The 18,815-nt window shown below is 45.1% G+C and overlaps 3 protein-coding genes and 1 long non-coding RNA gene across 12 annotated transcripts in view; 2 read left to right on the top strand and 2 right to left on the bottom strand.

The window, feature by feature from the left end:
• The window catches only part of LOC127599103 (zinc finger protein 771-like), an 18,939-nt gene extending 17,627 nt beyond the window's left edge, over positions 1-1,312 (bottom strand). The window contains exons 1-2 of the mRNA XM_052062791.1: positions 893-1,312; positions 6-712 (exon numbers count right to left, since the gene is read on the bottom strand). Of these exons, the coding sequence (XP_051918751.1) occupies positions 6-712; positions 893-1,019 (834 nt within the window). The 5' untranslated portion in view covers positions 1,020-1,312. The remainder of the gene's footprint in view (positions 1-5; positions 713-892) is intronic.
• Positions 1-18,762, top strand: part of LOC127599042 (gastrula zinc finger protein XlCGF57.1-like) — a 24,691-nt gene extending 5,929 nt beyond the window's left edge. The window contains exons 1-3 of one of the 6 annotated variants that reach the window (XM_052062683.1): positions 8,974-9,222; positions 10,126-10,758; positions 17,772-18,762. In XM_052062683.1, the coding sequence (XP_051918643.1) occupies positions 9,108-9,222; positions 10,126-10,758; positions 17,772-18,628 (1,605 nt within the window). In that variant the 5' untranslated portion in view covers positions 8,974-9,107 and the 3' untranslated portion in view covers positions 18,629-18,762. Of the gene's footprint in view, positions 1-8,973; positions 9,223-10,125; positions 10,759-15,494; positions 15,647-17,213 lie in introns of those variants that run through there. The other 5 variants (XM_052062684.1, XM_052062686.1, XM_052062687.1 and 2 more) reach the window with 5 other exon arrangements.
• LOC127599021 (gastrula zinc finger protein XlCGF57.1-like) overlaps positions 1-18,815 on the top strand; it is a 38,528-nt gene that overhangs the window by 5,995 nt on the left and 13,718 nt on the right. For 2 of the 4 annotated variants that reach the window (XM_052062645.1, XM_052062649.1), the window contains exons 1-2: positions 8,924-8,974; positions 15,393-15,406. Coding sequence is in view for 1 of the 4 variants with exons in the window: in XM_052062644.1 (XP_051918604.1) it covers positions 6,304-7,021; positions 10,766-11,894 (1,847 nt within the window). In the remaining 3 variants the exon portion in view is untranslated. Of the gene's footprint in view, positions 1-6,303; positions 7,022-8,923; positions 8,975-10,765; positions 12,252-12,681; positions 12,696-15,392; positions 15,407-18,815 lie in introns of those variants that run through there. The other 2 variants (XM_052062644.1, XM_052062646.1) reach the window with 2 other exon arrangements.
• On the bottom strand, positions 6,893-18,065 carry LOC127599118 (uncharacterized). The gene is made up of 3 exons (XR_007961999.1): positions 17,940-18,065; positions 10,766-10,926; positions 6,893-7,021 (listed from the first exon to the last, which is right to left on the bottom strand). It is a non-coding gene; the product is annotated as an uncharacterized LOC127599118 (long non-coding RNA).

Below are 18,815 nucleotides of genomic sequence, written 5' to 3' on the forward strand. Positions count from 1 at the left end.
CTGAGGTGGTCTTTTAAATACTCCTTTCTACTGAACCTTTTCCCACATACCGAGCAGGAAAAATGTTTTTCTCCAGTGTGCGTTCTTGTGTGCCTTGACAAATCTCCCCTGTGAATGAATCTTTTCCCACAAACTGAACAGGCAAAAGGTTTTTCCCCAGTGTGTGTTCTCGTGTGAACCGTTAAATCACATCGTTGTGTGAACCTTTTCCCACAAACCGAACAGGCCACGGGTTTTTCCCCGGTGTGCGTTTTTGTGTGCCTCGTTAAAGTGCTTCTTTGAGTGAATCTTCTCCCACAAACTGAGCAGGCAAAGGGTTTTTCCCCAGTGTGTGTTCTTATGTGTCTTTTCAAGTTGGACTTTTTGACAAAGGTTTTGTCACACTGAAGACATCTCACCGGTTTGTTGTCAGTGTGACATTCCGTGTCGCCGTTTGACTGTTTGTGATTGTTATCGTCGGTGTCAGAAGTGTGTGGCGTGATGTCATCCCCATCTGAAAGTGGAGCAAAAGTGTGGGACCCTCCCCGATGCTCTCCGTCGCCTTCTTCACTCTTCACACTGACGGCAGTCGATGGGAACTTGCTGATCTCATCCTCCTGCTGTTCTTCTTTAATGCGAGGAGGCTCTTGCTCCTCCACCTCCATCTCCATCTCTCTCATTTGCAGGGACTCTGACTCCTGCTCCTCGGGATGGAGATTTCCTTCCCCAATGTCTGCAGGACACAAAAGTTTCTATGGTCAGGCTTTGCTCACGCAAGTCACATGTTGTGACTTTGACATTCTGTATATTACGTTCCTCCGAAGCGGATCGGAGGATCTAGTACGACTTTCGGATGTTAATAACGCGACAAGAATTCGAAGGTAAAAGGGTCAAAAAGAAATGGTGAACAAACCTGCTCCGAGGAACACAACTCGAGGCTCCAACTTGCAAAGCGCATTCAGTAAGTGACGTTGTGGCTTGATGTCGTCTTCTGTCCTACCAAGTTTCTCTTTGTGCTCTGGCGTCTTCCGCGCACACATTTTCACGCGACAATCACAACGCGTTGCGCTCACTTGATCTCTCCTGGACTCGACGTTGCTCTTTGTTTGCGGCTAGCAAGCCAAGTTGGCCACAGAAACCCCAACAAGCACCCGGGCGAGATTATGCGGACGCGAAAAGCTGATTTATTCTGTTTAGTTCTCGTAACGCGGTGAGGGACGGAGTGCGTCGAGGCTTTACTTGGGTCTGTGCTAATTCAAGAAGAATTACAGCGCTCGGTAAATCGCATGTCGTTAGCCGCGGTTCGCTGCTCTTTCACAATCCGTACTGCGCATGCGTCTTGGTCTTCTTCTTGTTTAGTTTTTTTACGGCAATTGGCAAACATTCACGTGCATCGCCACCACTCGACGGGAGAGAGTGGGCGATTGTTTCCTGGCCCAACAGAGGGCGCCATACCGTCCGATGCAATTACTCACCCCAACTAAATTCAGTGAGCTTTATTTGAGATCAAGTTGATTAGTCGATTCAAAAACAAAACTATGTGCACTACTGAGAAACTTTTTGAATGTTCGTAACCGAGGTCCGTATCCCCCTGGCGTTCACGATTGAGACAACTTCAGGTGGTCTACTTGACTTGGAGGCGTGAATGAAAGAACTTTGGTTTCTTGTGTCCAAGCGTCGAGGCCGGAGCTCACGATCAAAATGGCCGACCTGCTACGCATGCGCACTACACATAGCGTCGCCCCTCCATATAAGTGCGTGGACGCACGCGTTTCACCAAATCATGCTTCCGGAAAGAGTTCCGAACGAACTCAAGCCTCGACACAGTAGGCTGACGTGGCCTACATTTCCACTAAACTGGACTAGATCCTAAGTGAAATCTTCGCGTCCGCGTCAACTCGTCTGGGCGCACGCGGAAGCGTCTCTGGCTAAACTTCGCTTGCTAGCTGCTAACAAGCGGACGTGTTTGTTCGCTCGTGAGCGTAAAGTGTTGTGAAAATGCGCGCAAGAAAGGCGGCGGAGGACAAGGAGGAACTCGGTGCGACACAACACGACACGGAGCTGCGACGTTGCCTTTGCAAGTTGGAACCTCGAATTGTCTTACGCCGAGCAGGTTTGTTCAACTTGACTCGGAAAAAGATTGCTGTTTTTATTTTTAATGTGAACGTTGCCCGGGTGCTTGAGTGATTAAACATATACTGTACACACGTTCTAAGGGTCGCAAATAGAAAGAAAAATAAACATCATAATGACGTAGTTCAGTGCAGTTTACATGTTCAAAGGCCGTAGAAAGACTACGCCTTAGGCTATACAGTAATTCCTCGTTTATCGCGGGTAATGGGGCCCAAAACCACCCGCGATAAACGAAAATCCGCGAAGTAGCATCCAATTAACATAAACAGGTGAAAAAAATAAAATAAAAATTAAGTCCGCAAACGGTCCGCGAGAAGCTGCAAAACAACAGCGAGTCACGTAGAGCAACATATACAGTACTGTACTCCATGTATATGTAAAAAAAAAAATCTGTGATGCACTAAACCCGCGATAAACGAATCGCGCAGTAGCGAGGGATCACTGTATACGTAGCCCTCCCACCCCTGCTTTAACAACAATAAAACGCATAACACAAAACAGACGGTCGTACAACCGTAACAACTATCCCTACATACGTTTGTTCAAAGCGGTTATAGATGAAGGAGGAGAGACTCAATCTGCCTTTGCGTTGAGAAGAGACTGCAGCGTTGTCTGCTGAGCTGTAAATCAATCGAATTAAAAAAGGAATACAAGAATGATTTTCGAGAAGAATTCACTGAGCAAATCTGAATACCGACACGGTGAACGTGGCTCCTTATTAAACTCTTTGCAGTGACGAATGGCGCAACGTAGCGTGCTGGTTATGTTGACGTTCCGACTGTACACGCTACCCTTGGGCCAAATTCTTCAGAACGCCGATGTTGGTTGACGTGGTGTTTTGAAACGCTTCTGATACTCAATTTGAATGAATATCGAGTTTTATAAAGGATCGTCGGAGATAGGCACTCAGAAATAATGACAAGACACTTCTGGCTACCAACAATAGGCACTTAATTGGTCTGGCATATTAAGATATTTTGTGATGTTTTCTTTAACCCTTTAACTTGTTTGAACTGTGGGACCGAATAAAGTGCCTATTGTTGGTAGCCAGAAGTGTCTTGTCGTTATTTCTGAGTGCCTATCTCCGACGATCCTTTATAAAACTTGATATTCATTCAAATTGAGTATCAGAAGTGTTTCAAAACATGGTCCCACACAGAAATGATAACACAGTTCCAACAAGTTGTATGAAGCTAAAGAACTCTTACCGTGTGCCAGTTGGGTGGAGAGCCAACACCCTCAGCAGAGTGAGCTTCAATACGAGCTGGGCGTTCGTACGGTAACCCAGAGCGGACTCTGCTGAGGAGCATCGCTTCCCTCCTTTTATCCTCTAAAGCAGGGGTGTCCAAACTTTTTGCCAAGGGGGCCAGATTTGATGTGGTAAAATGTCAGGGGGCCCACCTTGGCTGACATTTTTTACATCGAACAACAATATTGTTCAACAAATTTTAGTAAGCCAGTCTGTTTCACATTTCCATTTTTATTTGAATTTCAACAATCTTAAGAATTTCTTTTGGTTCATTTGAAACAGGTATATCACATGCAACTGCTTATTCACTTGACTTTTTCTTAAACAGAAGTCTCCTGAGTGCAAATTGATTGATTTGAAACATAAAATGTATCACCATGACTTTTCAATAGTCACAAAACCTTTGACCTTTGACAAGCAATACACATATCCACAACTGCAAGGATCATTTGAAATATGACATATCAGTCAATATAAACACGGAGTGATGTCTTGTTAACTCGTGAGTGATGCCCTCTAGTGTCTAAATGCTATTACTCATTTAGTGAATGCTATTACTCATTTAGCCACTAGAGGGAAGCAGTACTCTATGAAACATCACTCCCCAGTCTACGAGACCTCAGTCAATGCAACACGGGTTCCATTGCGCCCAACCTGCGGGCCAGACGGCACTGATTTTATGACACCGAGGGCCGGATGAAATTCGACCGCGGGCCGGATTTGGCCCGTGGGCCGGACTTTGGACATGCCTGCTCTAAAGTGTGTGCATCGGGAGGGGTGAGTGGCCATTCTCATCCCTCCCTACGCCACACTGTTTGTTGTGTAATCAAGCGGCATTGATCACAATCAAGTTTTGACAATTCAAACGAAGCAGACTATGAAGTCGTCAAGGCAAGCTCAATAGTTTATCTCTGAAGTCGTCAAAGCAGGCTCCAGAGTCCATCTCTGAAATGGCTTAGGCAAGCAAGTCACCAAGTCATGCAATCATCTCAAAGCAGTTTTTCACTGAGAAGAAATGCATTGATTAAAGTACAAAATACAAAATAAGTACAATTAAAGTACAAAATATCTTGATATACCACGTGGCGCTGCAGATAACGCGCACTTACGTTTAAAACTGGCGCTTAATGGCAACGGTTCGATTAAATACACGGATGACCCAAAATATCCTTCAACACAACCCCAATAAAAGTAAGGCAATTGCTTTTGGAATTGCGGTAGCTAGCTAAGTATGAGCACAACTCGTCACCAACGCGGGCTGTCCGACAGCGGCCATTTATTCTACTGAAAACTATCAGATAGTAAAAAAAATATCAATACATTTTGCTCAGTTAAAGAACAATGATAAATACTGAAGATGATAGAATGCATTTGCACTTAACAATGAAGGAAAAACTGCTTTTCATTTTTAGATCATCAACATTTCAGACTTGACTGGGTAAAGCTCGACTCTGGCAACCCGCGTGTTTGTTTTCTCATGTCCTGCAGAGCTGAAAGAAGAAGATCTTGGTCCTGAACAGCAGAAGCCAGATTCCCCCCAAATTAAAGAGGAGGAGGACGAGGAGGAGGAGCCAAGCACCGGCCAAATTAAAGAGGAGCAGGAGCCAGAGCCACCTCGCATTAAAGTAGAGGAGCGGGAGGATGAAATCTCGACATTTCCATTGACTGGTGTCAGTGTGAAGAGTGAACAAGGTGATGGAGGAGAAGATGGTGGAAGATCACAAACAGATGGCTTTTTAGCTGGAGATCTCGGACTCTGATGTCCCCCCCCCTCTACACTGTTTGACTTTTTTTTTCTTTTGAGGATCCATCAGCTCGTCATTCTTCTGTTATCTTCAACGTTGCCAAAACATTGACTGAACAAAGGTTGACTCAAGCGATCTCTGTCTTCTGCAGACCTCAATGAAGAAGAGCACTCCAAGGGAACATTGAAATGTACACGCCAGCAGCAGGAGCCAGCACACGTCCAAATTAAAGAGGAGGAGCAGGAGGGGGAGCAGGAGGAGGAGCGCGAGTGCCCTCGCGTTAAAGAAGAAGAGCGGGAAGATGAAATCGGCAAGTTTCCATTGACTGGAGTCATTGTGAAGAGTGACGAAGCTGATGGAGACCAGGATGGGCGTCACCTTTGCAAATTGGAGGCTGGAGATGTGTCGCTTGGAGCAGGTTTGTTCGCTTCGCTCATCGACCAATTGGTGTCATTTAAAACCTTGGCAAAAGGGGGTGGGGGTGGGGGTGGGTTGTTACTTTGTGTTGGCAGCCAGCCATTTCCTCTGTCGGAACGTCAATATGAGAAGAGTCCGCGCAGTCGCAGCCAAAGGGAGAAGGCCCCTTTTTTCTTCTTCTGCTGTGGTCAGCTGCTTGGACGTTCATAAAATGACCAAGAAAAAGCCTGACGAAGTTGATTTGACGAGATCTTCTCCCGGCTGAGTATTCCGTCTTTTCGTGACACTGGAGAACGAGGAAAACTATTTGGTTTCTTGTGCGCACTGCGGCCGCGGAGGCTTCGAAAACGTGCACCGGGCTTGAGGCCAGATGGCTGAACACCAGGTGATTGTCTCCATTTTTTGCATTGACATAAATCTTACGTTTAGGTTTGATCGGATTGGATAACGGAGCCTTTTTTACACGAGGCTCAAATGACAACTTGGAGTCAATTGTCAGCCCGCGACAGTGTGACGCCATAGTTGGCAACGGAAATGAAAATGGGAGCAACAGCTCATTTCCGCAGGGTTGGCAACATATTTTGTGGAATGGACACACGGACCACTTCAGCCGCGACCATGTTTTGTGATGCGGGCATCCAAGGAATGCTCAGGGACTTGGTGTCAAGTCGGACAATGAGGAGCAACATCGGATACAGTAACGCGCAACGCTGAACGGCAAAGTCACAACATCAGACTGGACCTTAACAACCCCTGGGTTTGTTTTCTTCCGCCCTGCAGACCTCAAAGAAGAAGATCTTGGACCTGAGCAGCCCCAAACTACAGAGGAGGAGGCGCCAGAGGGCCCTCACGTTAAAGAAGAAGAGCAGGAAGATGAAGTCAGCAAGTTTCCATGGACTGGAGTCGGTGTGAAGGATGACGAAGCTGATGGAGACCAGGATGGACGATCCCACGCGGACGGGCTCTTGGCTCCACTTTCTGACGGCGTCACGTCACAGTCTTCCGACGCAGAGGATGACGACAATGACGGACAGTCCAAACGTGATCTGACGTGTCATGCGCGCAACATACGACTGACATGTTCCCATTGTGGCAAAACTTTAGCCAGTAAGTCATCACTGAGAAAACACACCAGGACACACACGGGGGGGAAACGCTTTGCCTGCTCCGTTTGTGGTCAAAGATTCTCTGAAAAGGGAACTTTAGCCGATCACATCGTCACTCACACTGGTGAGAAACCGTTTATCTGCTCAGAGTGTGGTAAAACGTTTACGTATAAAAGGAATTTAACAAGCCACACTAGAACACACACGGGGGAGAAACGCTTTGCCTGCTCCGTTTGCGGAAAAAAATTTCATCTGAAAACTGATTTAACAAGCCACACCAGAACACACACGGGGGAGAAACCTTTTGCCTGCTCAGTTTGTGGTCAAAGATTCTCTGAAAAGGGAAATTTAAGCAAACACAAAATTACTCACACCGGTGAAAAACCTTTTATCTGCTCAGAGTGTGGTAAAACATTTACATATAAACAGCATTTAACAAGGCATTCAATAAGACACACTGGGGGGGAGAAACGCTTTGCCTGCTCTGTTTGTGGAAAAAAATTTGTTGAGAAAGTTGATTTAACAAGGCACACACGGACACACGCTGGGGAAAAACGATTTCCCTGCTCAGCTTGTGAGAAAAGATTCTTTTATAAAGCAGATTTAACAACTCACACAAGAACACACACTGGGGAAAAACCCTTTGCCTGTTCAATTTGTGGAACAAGATTCAGACATAAGGGGCATTTGAACGCACACAGAAGAACGCACACTGGAGAAAAACCTTTTGCCTGCTCCGTCTGCGGCACAAGATTCAATCGAAAGAGACTTTTGATAACACACTCAAGTGTGCACACTGGAGAAAATCCTTTCGCGTGCTCCGTTTGTGGTAAAACCTTCACGAGAAAAGAAAATTTAACGAGGCATACAAGGACTCACGCTGGGGAAAAACCTTTTGCTTGATCAGTTTATGGGCAAAAATTTTCTCAGAGGGTTTACATGAACAAATTTTCACTTGGTGCAGTTATTCACACATAATCTCTCACACAATATTACTGTCCATCAATAACGGTGAAAAAAATATTCTGTCACACAACAGCTGCTTTAGCAGCTTTTTGTAATGAAATCAAAACAGAGCAATATAACATTATAAAGTGCACATCTAAGGTACACTAGTACTCGGCCTATAGTGGATTCGAACCATGGTTGCATACTTTGTTTTTCTCAAGTTTGCTTTGAACACAGCAGTCTGTTTCTGTATGTTTATTGAAGAATAACGAGACACCGGACACTAGTGTTCGTTATGTGCCGCTATGTTCGAAACTGTCGGCCTTACAACCAGTAACCAGTACAATCTTTGATTGATTTCAAAAGTAATCTTTTCAAAATCCCTTGGTTGTACGATCTTTTCATCTCTTCACAGGGCTACTTTTTATTTCTTTACTTTGCTTTGAAATGTCTTGAAGTGGTTTTGGTTGAAAATGCCTTGAGGCGCTCTGCTTTTGGTTGCGTGAAGCACATTGACTTGTCTCATGTATGAAATGTGCCATACGAATAAAGCTGCCTTGGCTCGAGATTTTTCTCTCATTTTATTTTGGAGCTCGTACCTGGCAGGCGAATTCAGCAAGCGAGAGACTGGACGGCAACAATACCCGCTGTCATGCGATGACGTGAGGACAAGTGGAGTCCAATTGTTTTTGAAGCTGTGCTGTCCTTTCCTCCTTTGGAAAAGAAGCGCCTTTTCATCTCGCCTTGACTGGGTGACGTCATACAGCAGCGACGCTTCCCTCCTTCCTTTTTTCAGCAGCGATTCTCAATTGGAGAGTGGGCACCCGGAAGTGGGTCGCGGATTTGTGATTGTGTACAGGTAGGAAAAAAATAGCCTCTTTCTCAAAAATCAATGGTAAATCAATGAAGTTCTTGTCTGCAGACCCGAGGCAGCGGGCAAGGGGCGGAGGAACTCGGAGAACTAAGGTGGAGCGACGTCATTTGAAGATTTGAAAACAGCGAATAGCATCTTGGAAAAAAAAAACTCTCAAATGTGTAGGGAGCCAGTGAAAGATGCCACAAGAGGAATTATGTGCTCCCTCTTATCTAGCTATTTGCTAGCTAGCTATCTGTGTATCTTTTAGTTCCGGTTTAATACCATATCCCGATGATATACTCAACGCTCAGGCACTAAATACTTCTTTTGACTTAGTGCGCTAGCCGTAGCGCCTTTTCAAAATTGGTCGACCGGCTGCGCATGCGCACTTCCGGTTCTCTTGCCTCGGGACACAGGCCGCAGATCTCGTTTCGGGCACGGGCACGTGCTTCACGAAAACGTTCTTCTCGGATTCCTGTTCACCGGACAGCATATAGCTGGACTCCAATTGACACAAATTTGAGCTTTGTGTTCCTGAAAACTCGCCGGGGTGCACGTCGAAGCTTCCCCGGCGCAGTTCGCTTGCTTCTCCGCGAACAAAGAGACTCGTGTGGTCGGAACACGTTGCTAAGAAGAGATCAAGTGAGTGTAAATTGCTGAGCTTGTCGCGGGAAATGTGTGCAAGAAAGACGGCAGAGCACAAGGAGGAACTTTGTCCAACCAACGAGGACGTCGAGCCGCAACGTCACCTTTGCAAGTTGGAACCTCGAGTTGTCTTACCAAGAGCGGGTTGGTTCACTTCTTCCTCTCGAACCAAAAAATGCTTGATATGCAACTGCTTATTCACTTGACTTTTTCTTAAACAGAAGTCTCCTGAGTGCAAATTGATTGATTTGAAACATGAAATGTATCACCATGACTTTTCAATAGTCACAAAACCTTTGACTCGCACAACAGGGAAATGAACAAGCAATACACATATCCACAACTGCAAGGATCATTTGATATATGACATATCAGTCAATATAAACACGGAGGGATGTCTTGTTAACTCGTGAGTGATGCCCTCTAGTGTCTAAATGCTGTTACTCATTTAGTGAATGCTATTACTCATTTAGCCACTAGAGGGAAGCAGTACTCTGAAACATCACTCACCAGTCTACGAGACCTCAGTCAAAAAAACAACACGTGTTCCATTGCGCCCAACCTGCGGGCCAGACGGCACTGATTTTATGACAGGGGCCGAGGGCCGGATGAAATTCGACCGCGGGCCGGATTTGGCCCCCGGGCCGGAGTTTGGACATGCCTGAAGTACAGCAAATAAGGTACATCTCTGGCAAATATCGTTTTTACAAAGGGTTGCAAAAGCCATGGCAATTGTTGAGCTCATCTAAGTTTGACATGTCACGTGGCGCTTTTCCAATCGCCCGCTTCCAGACTGAGACGACCTCGCTTGGCCCTGAGCGGTCGCTTTTCCATGACGTTTTTTTCAGGGCCGAGCGGTCACGATAGCGCCGCTTCTCAGAACCGTTTCGGATGTTGTTCGCGTGCTCATGGACTTCGTGTGAACGTTCAGACGCGCGGACAATGAGGAGCAACATCGGATACAGTAACGCGCAACGCTAAACGGCAAAGTCACAACATCAGACTGGACCTTAACAACCCCTGGGTTTGTTTTCTTCCGCCCTGCAGACCTCAAAGAAGAAGATCCTGGACCTGAGCAGCCCCAAACTAAAGAGGAGGAGGCGCCAGAGGGCCCTCGCGTTAAAGAAGAAGAGCAGGAAGATGAAGTCAGCAAGTTTCCATGGGCTGGAGTCAGTGTGAAGGATGACGAAGCTGATGGAGACCAGGATGGACGATCCCACTCGGACGGGCTCTTGGCTCCACTTTCTGACGGAGACGGCGTCACGTCACAGTCTTCCGACGCGGAGGATGACGACGATGACGGACAGTCCAAACGTGATCTGACGTGTCACGCGCGCAACAGACGACTGAAATGTTCCCATTGTGGCAAAACTTTTGTCAGTAAGTCAACACTGAGAACACACACCAGGACACACACGGGGGAGAAACGCTTTGTCTGCTCAATTTGTGGTAAAACGTTTTCTCGGAATACAACTTTAACAAGCCACACGAGAACACACACGGGGGAGAAACGCTTTGTCTGCTCAGTTTGTGGGAAACGATTTTCTCGGAATACAAGTTTAACAAGCCACTCCAGAACACACACGGGGGAGAAACCTTTTGCCTGCTCAGTTTGTGGTCAAAGATTCTCTGAAAAGGGAAATTTAAGCAAACACAAAATTACTCACACCGGTGAAAAACCTTTTACCTGCTCAGTGTGTGGTAAAACATTTACATATAAACAGGATTTAACAAGGCATTCAAGAAGACACACTGGGGAGAAACGCTTTGCCTGCCCAGTTTGTGGGGAAAGATTTGTTCAGAAAGCAGATTTAACACGGCACACGGTAACGCACACTGGAGAAAAACCTTTTGCCTGTTCAGGTTGTGACAAAGGGTTTTTTACAAAAGGTGACTTAAAAAAACACACAAGAACGCACACTGGGGAAAAACCCTTTGCCTGCTCAGTGTGTGGGAAAAGATTCTTTCAGAAAGCAGATTTAGCAAGGCACACAATAACTCACAGTGGAGAAAAACCTTTTGCCTGTTCCATTTGTGGTAAAGCATTTTATCTAAATAAAGAGCTAACACGGCACACAATGAGTCACACCGGGGAAAAACCATTTGCTTGTTCAGGCTGTGATAAAGTTTTTTTTACAAAGGGTGACTTGAAAAAACACACGAGAACACACACTGGGGAAAAACCCTTTGCCTGTTCAACTTGCGGAACAAGATTCAGACATAAGGGACTTTTGAACGTGCACAGAAGAATGCACACTGGAGAAAAACCTTTTTCCTGCTCCGTTTGCGGAACAAGATTCACTCGAAAGAGACTTTTGATAACACACTCAAGTGTGCACACTGGAGAAAATCCTTTCGCGTGCTCCATTTGTGGTAAAACCTTCACGAGAAAAGAAAATTTAACGAGGCATACAAGGACTCACGCTGGGGAAAAACCTTTTGCCTGCTCAGTTTGTGGTAAAACTTTCTCTACAAGGGAATATTTAACGAGGCACACGAGAACACACTCTGGAGGAAAACCTTTTGCCTGCTCAAATTGTGGGAAGGCATTCCGGGCAAAGGCAGATTTAACAAGGCACACGAGAGCACACTCTGGAGAAAAACCTTTTGCCTGCTCCGTTTGTAGTAAACGCTTCACTCGAAAGGAAAATTTAGCAAAGCATGGAAGAGAACACTCTGGAGAAACACCAATTGCTTTTTCAGTTTGTGGTCAAACCTTTGCTCGAAGAGATTCTTCTTCAAAACACACAAGAAGGCGCACTTTGGAGAAAAAACGTTTGCCTGCTTTGTTTTTGGGAAAAGACGAAATCAAATGACAAATGTATTTCAGAAAAACTACAATTATAAACATCTTGTCCTCATTTGTTCGCGAATGGGCAATTCCAAAACCAATGAAAACATTTTTGTCTCCATATTATGTTTGACATTGTTGTACAAACACTTTGCATTAGTACGATCTTTGATTGATTTCAAAAGTAATCTTTTCAAAATCCCTTCGTTGTACGATCTTTTCATCTCTTCACAGGGCTACTTTTGATTTCTTTACTTTGCTTTGAAATGTCTTGAAGTGGTTTGTTTTAATGTGCTTTTGGGTGTTTTGGTTTTGATTGCGTGAAGCATATTTAGTTGTCTCGTGTATGAAATGTGCTGTACGAATAAAGCTGCCTTGCCTCGAGAGATTGCTTTCATTTTATAATGGCGCTCGTACACGGCAGGTGAAGTCCGCAAGCAAGACTTGACGGCAACAATACACGCTGTCATGCGATGACGTGAGGACAAGTGGAGTCACATTCTTTTTGACAAGGATCTTTATATCAAACATTAAAATCAATCAGTTGTTGTTCATGTTACAATAACACTGCGAATTATGCGACTTACTCAGGCACTCGGGACGTATTTTGATTTAGTGTTGTCGCCGTAGTCAACTATCCAAGATGGCCGACCTAGCGCACATGCGCAGTACAAGTTGTGTTGACTCGGACGCAGATCTTGTCTCGGACAGAGCCCTCGCGAAAACGTTCTTCGCGGATTTCTGTTCACCGGACAGCATTGCGATATTATTGGACTCCAAAAGACTACATTTGAGCTTCGTGTCCTGGCAACCTCGCCCGGGTGCACCCCGAAGCTTCTCCGGTGAAGTTTGCTTGCTTCTCCACTAACAAAGAGACACGCGGGGTCGGAACACGTTGCTAAGAAGAGATAAGTGAGTGTAAATTGCTGAGCTTGTCGCGGGAAATGTGTGCAAGAACGACGGCAGAGCACAAGGAGGAACTTTGTTCAACCAACGAGGACGTCGAGCCGCAAGTTCGCCTTTGCAAGTTGGAACCTCGAGTTGTCTTACATAGAGCGGGTTGGTTCACTTCTTCCTCTCGAACCAAAAAATGCTTGACATGATTTAAAATTTATTGTGTTTTATGGAAACCTTGTTGGCATTTTAGTGACATTTAGTAGGACGACATTGTCACGTGTCTCCTCGCGATGACGTGTTCAGCGGGGGCGCTCCTCGTGAGTCAGCGTTGCAGAACTTTTGGGATGAAAGGGTCACAAGGCTCGAAATAAGCGCTTTCGCATTGCCTTTTGCGAGCCAACATTCACATTTTGCACCTAAATAAAATCTGTTGAAGAGCCAAACTGCGATTAAGTACTGCAAATAAGCTACATCTCTGGCAAATATCGTTTTCACAAAGGGTTGGAAAAGCCATGGCAATTGTTGAGCTCATCTAAGTTTGACATGTGACGTGGCGCCTTTCCAATCGCCCGCTTCCAGACTGAGACGACCTCGCTTGGCCCCGAGCGGTCGCTTTTCCATGACGTTTTTTTTCAGGGCCGAGCGGTCACGATAGCGCCGCTTCTCAGAACCATTTCGGATGTTGTTCGCGTGCTCAGGGACTTCGTGTGAACGCTCAGACGCACGGACAATGAGGAGCAACATCGGATACAGTAACGCGCAACGCTAAACGGCAAAGTCACAACATCAGACTGGACCTTAACAAGCCCTGGGTTTGTTTTCTCCCGCCCTGCAGACCTCAAAAAAGAATATCTTGGACCTGAGCAGCAGCAGCAGCAGCAGCAGCTAGAATCGCCCCAAACTACAGAGGAGCAGGTGCGAGAGGGCCCTCACGTTAAAGAAGAAGAGCAGGAAGATGAAATCAGCAAGTTTCCATGGACTGGAGTCAGTGTGAAGAGTGACGAAGCTGATGGAGACCAGGATGGACGATCCCACTCGGACGGGCTCTTGGCTCCACTTTCTGACGGAGACGGCGTCACGTCACAGTCTTCCGACGCGGAGGATGACGACAATGACGGACAGTCCAAACGTGATCTGACGTGTCATGCGCGCAACAGACGACTGAAATGTTCCCATTGTGGCAAAACCTTTGTCAGTAAGTCAACACTGAGAACACACACCAGGACACACACGGGGGAGAAACGCTTTGTCTGCTCAATTTGTGGTAAAACGTTTACTCGGAATACAAGTTTAACAAGCCACACGAGAACACACACGGGGGAGAAACCTTTTGCCTGCTCAGTTTGTGGTCAAAGATTCTCTGAAAGGGGAAATTTAAGCAAACACAAAATTACTCACACCGGTGAAAAACCTTTTACCTGCTCAGTGTGTGGTAAAACGTTTCCATATAGACGGGATTTAACAAGGCATTCAAGAAGACACACTGGGGAGAAACGCTTTGCCTGCTCTGTTTGTGGAAAAAAATTTGTTCAGAAAGCTGATTTAACAACTCACACAAGAAGACACACTGGCGAAAAACCCTTTGCCTGTTCAATTTGTGGTAAAACATTTTGTATCAATAACGATTTAACAAGCCACACCAGAACACACACGGGGGAGAAACGCTTTGTCTGCTCAGTTTGTGGGAAACGATTTTCTCGAAATACAACTTTAACAACCCACACCAGAACACATACTGGTGAAAAACCTTTTATCTGCTCAGTGTGTGGTAAAACGTTTACATATAAACAGGATTTAAGACGGCACACAATGACACACAGTGGAGAAAAACCTTTTGCCTGTTCCATTTGTGGTAAAGCATTTTATCTAAATAAAGAGCTAACAAGGCACACAATGTATCACACCGGATAAAAACCACAATTTTTGTCTCTATATTATGTTTGACATTGTTGTACAAACACTTTGCATTAGTACGATCTTTGATTGATTTCAAAAGTAATCTTTTCAAAATCCCTTCGTTGTACGATCTTTTCATCTCTTCACAGGGCTACTTTTGATTTCTTTACCTTGCTTTGAAATGTCTTGAAGTGGTTTGTTTTAATGTGCTTTTGGGTGTTTTGGTTTTGATTGCGTGAAACATATTTAGTTGTCTCGTGTATGAAATGTGCTGTACGAATAAAGCTGCCTTGCCTCGAGAGATTGCTTTCATTTTATAATGGCGCTCGTACACGGCAGGTGAAGTCCGCAAGCAAGACTTGACGGCAACAATACTCGCTGGCATGCGATGACGTGACTTAGGACAAGTGGAGTCAAATTCTTTTTGACAAGGATATTTATATCAAACATTAATATCAATCAGTTGTTGTTCATGTTATACAACACTGCGAATTATGCGATTTACTCGGGCACTCGGGACGTATTTTGATTTAGTGTTGTCGCCGTAGTCAACTATCCAAGATGGCCGACCTAGCGCACATGCGCAGTACAAGTTGTGTTGACTCGGACGCAGATCTTGTCTCGGACACGGCCCTCGCGAAAACGTTCTTTGCGGATTTCTGTTCACCGAACAGCATCGCGATATTATTGGACTCCAAAAGACTAAATTTGAGCTTCGTGTCCTGGCAACCTCGCCCGGGTGCACGTCGAAGCTTCTCCGGTTAAGTTCGCTTGCTTCTCCGCTAACAAAGAGACACGCGGGGTCGGAACACGTCGCTAAGAAGCGATCAAGCGAGTGTAAATTGCTGAGCTTGTCGCGGGAAATGTGTGCAAGAACGACGGCCGAGGCCGAGTACAAGGAGGAACTTTGTCCAACCAACGAGGACGTCGAGCCACAAGTTCGCCTTTGCAAGTTGGAACCTCGAGTTGTCTTACCAAGAGCGGGTTGGTTCACTTCTTCCTCTCGAACCATAAAATGCTTGATACGATTTAAAATTTCTTGTGTTTTGTATAGAGCTGTCAAACGATTACAATATTTAATCTAATATTTAAAAATGCGACTGTCATAATTAACTCAAATGAACTAAAAAATTAATCGTGATTACTCACACATTTTTTATCGTTTCAGAATTTCCTTTTACATTTTTTGTCCTATTTTTTCCCCCCATTTTAATGCTCTCATCAACATGGAATCATGAATGAGTTTTCTAGATGCCAAATGCAAATATTTACTGAAATAACAATTTCGATTTTCAACTTTACATGAACAATTTTTCACTTGGTACAGTTATTCACACACAATCTCTCACACAATATTACTGTCCATCAATAACGGTGAAAAAAATATTTTGTCACACAAGAGCTGCTCTAACAGCTTTTTTAATGAGATCAAAACAGAGCAACATAACATTATAAAGTGCACATCTAAGGTACACTAGTACTCGGCCTATAGTGGATTCGAACCATGGTTGCATACTTCGTTTTTCTCAAGTTTGCTTTGAACACAGCAGTCTGTTTCTGTATGTTTGTTGGAGAATAACGAGACACCGGACACCAGTGTTCGTTATGTGCCGCTGTATTCAAAACTGTCGACCGTACAAACGAGCGCAAGCACTTCCCCCGTGCTCCTGGGGCAAACCATTCTGAAAGAGGGGGGATTTCACTACCCCTAACACAGTCAGGCTATGTTGATTGTGTTGGTCCTTCTTGCGCGCAAGTCTCTCTACGGTTTTGTGTAGACCTCATTTCGAATGACTACACTTGGTTCGATGACAACACTGGAGACGTTTTACTTTCTCTAGGTCGCTACCACCGTAGCGCACAGTCGCTGTCGGACGAACACAGAGAAGCTCCACCCGCTGTATTTATATGGACACAGAACACTGTAACCTTCCACACAAAATAGTTCCAAACAAGTAACAATCGCGTCAGTGGCATACATCGTATACCTGTATGATACAGAGAGAGAGAGAGAAGAACAGATAACTTTGGTCTTGTCAGTGGAGCAATATGGCAACTTTTTAAAAGTAAACTTTCCATTCATAAACCTTTTAAGTATCCATTTTAGGTGTCTCACGCTGCCGTGGCTGGCAAAACAGACATGGGCGTGGACTTCTGCAGCGTGCTTGTTGTTTTGTTTCTGGTGTATTTAAAGAGCAATCGCCCGCTTCCAGACTGAGACGACCTCGCTTGGCCCCGAGCGGTCGCTTTTCCATGACGTTTTTTTCAGGGCCGAGCGGTCACGATAGCACCGCTTCTCAGAACCATTTCGGATGTTGTTCAAAAGGACCGTCTGGGGCTGAGTGGGGCCATGTAGTCACTGGCCACCTTTTTTGTCGTCACCTCGGGTGTGATGCGGGCGTGGCCCCCGCGTGCATATCCGATGTTGCTCATCGTTCCGAGGAATGCTCAGCGACTTTGTGTGAACGCTCAGACGCAACGCTGAACGGCAAAGTCACAACATCAGACTGGACCTTAACAAGCCCTGGGTTTGTTTTCTTCCGCCCTGCAGACCTCAAAGAAGAAGATCTTGGACCTGAGCAGCAGCAGCTAGAATCGCCCCAAACTACAGAGGAGCAGGTGCGAGAGGGCCCTCACGTTAAAAAAGAAGAGCAGGAAGATGAAATCAGCAAGTTTCCATGGACTGGAGTCAGTGTGAAGGATGACGAAGCTGATGGAGATGGACGATCCCACTCGGACGGGCTCTTGCCTCCACTTTCTGACGGAGACGGCGTCACGTCACAGTCTTCCGACGCGGAGGATGACGACGATGACGGACAGTCCAAACGTGATCTGACGTGTCATGCGCGCAACAGACGACTGAAATGTTCCCATTGTGGCAAAACCTTTGTCAGTAAGTCAACACTGAGAACACACACCAGGACACACACGGGGGAGAAACAATTTGTCTGCTCAATTTGTGGTAAAACATTTACTCGGAATACAAGTTTAACAAGCCACACCAGAACACACACGGGGGAGAAACCTTTTGCCTGCTCAGTTTGTGGTCAAAGATTCTCTGAAAAGGGAAATTTAACCAAACACCAAATTACTCACACCGGTGAAAAACCTTTTTTCTGCGCAGTGTGTGGTAAAACGTTTACATATAAAAAGGATTTAACAAGGCATTCAAGAAGACACACTGGGGAGAAACGCTTTGCCTGCTCTGTTTGTGGAAAAAAATTTGTTCAGAAAGCTGATTTAACAAGGCACACGGTAACGCACACGGGAGAAAAACCTTTTGCCTGTTCAATTTGTGGTAAAACATTTTATATCAATAAAGATTTAATAAGGCACACAACAACTCACACCGGAGAAAAACATTTTCCCTGCTCAGTTTGTGGGAAAAGATTCTTTCAGAAAGCAGATTTAGCAAGGCACACAATAAGACACACCGGAGAAAAACCTTTTGCCTGTTCAGTATGTGGTAAAGCATTCTTCATAAATAAAGAGTTAACAAGACACATAATGACTCACTCCGGAGAAAAGCCTTTTGCCTGTCCAGGTTGTGATAAAGGTTTTTTTACAAAGGGCGACTTGAAAAAACACACGAGAACACACACTGGGGAAAAACCCTTTGCCTGTTCAATTTGTGGAACAAGATTCAGACATAAGGGGCATTTGAACGCACACAGAAGAACACACACCGGAGAAAAACCTTTTGCCTGCTCCGTTTGCGGAACACGATTCACCCGAAAGAGACTTTTAATAACACACACAAGAGTGCACACTGGAGAAAATCCTTTCGCTTGTTCAGTTTGTGATAAAACCTACACTAGAAAGGAAAATTTAACGAGACACACGAGAGCACACTCTGGAGAAAAACCTTTTGCCTGCATTGTTTGTGGTAAAAGCTTCACTCGGAAGGAAAATTTAACAAGGCATCGACGAGAACACTCTGGAGAAACACCTTTTAAAATAAAATAAAGCAAGGAGTAGCTTATGTTTGTTTTTTTCTTTGCTGCGGTTACTACTCACTATATTTATTATTTACGCAGCATGTTTGATTGTTGTTGGTTTAAGTTTAATTTTGTTGCTTGCTTATTGTTTGGAGCCTTTTTAATGTTCAATAAAATATGTAAAAACCCTTTTCATTGCTTGACAATTGTTACTA

This window comes from Hippocampus zosterae, chromosome 4 (assembly GCF_025434085.1).
Source record: "Hippocampus zosterae strain Florida chromosome 4, ASM2543408v3, whole genome shotgun sequence".
NCBI lineage: Eukaryota > Metazoa > Chordata > Actinopteri > Syngnathiformes > Syngnathidae > Hippocampus > Hippocampus zosterae.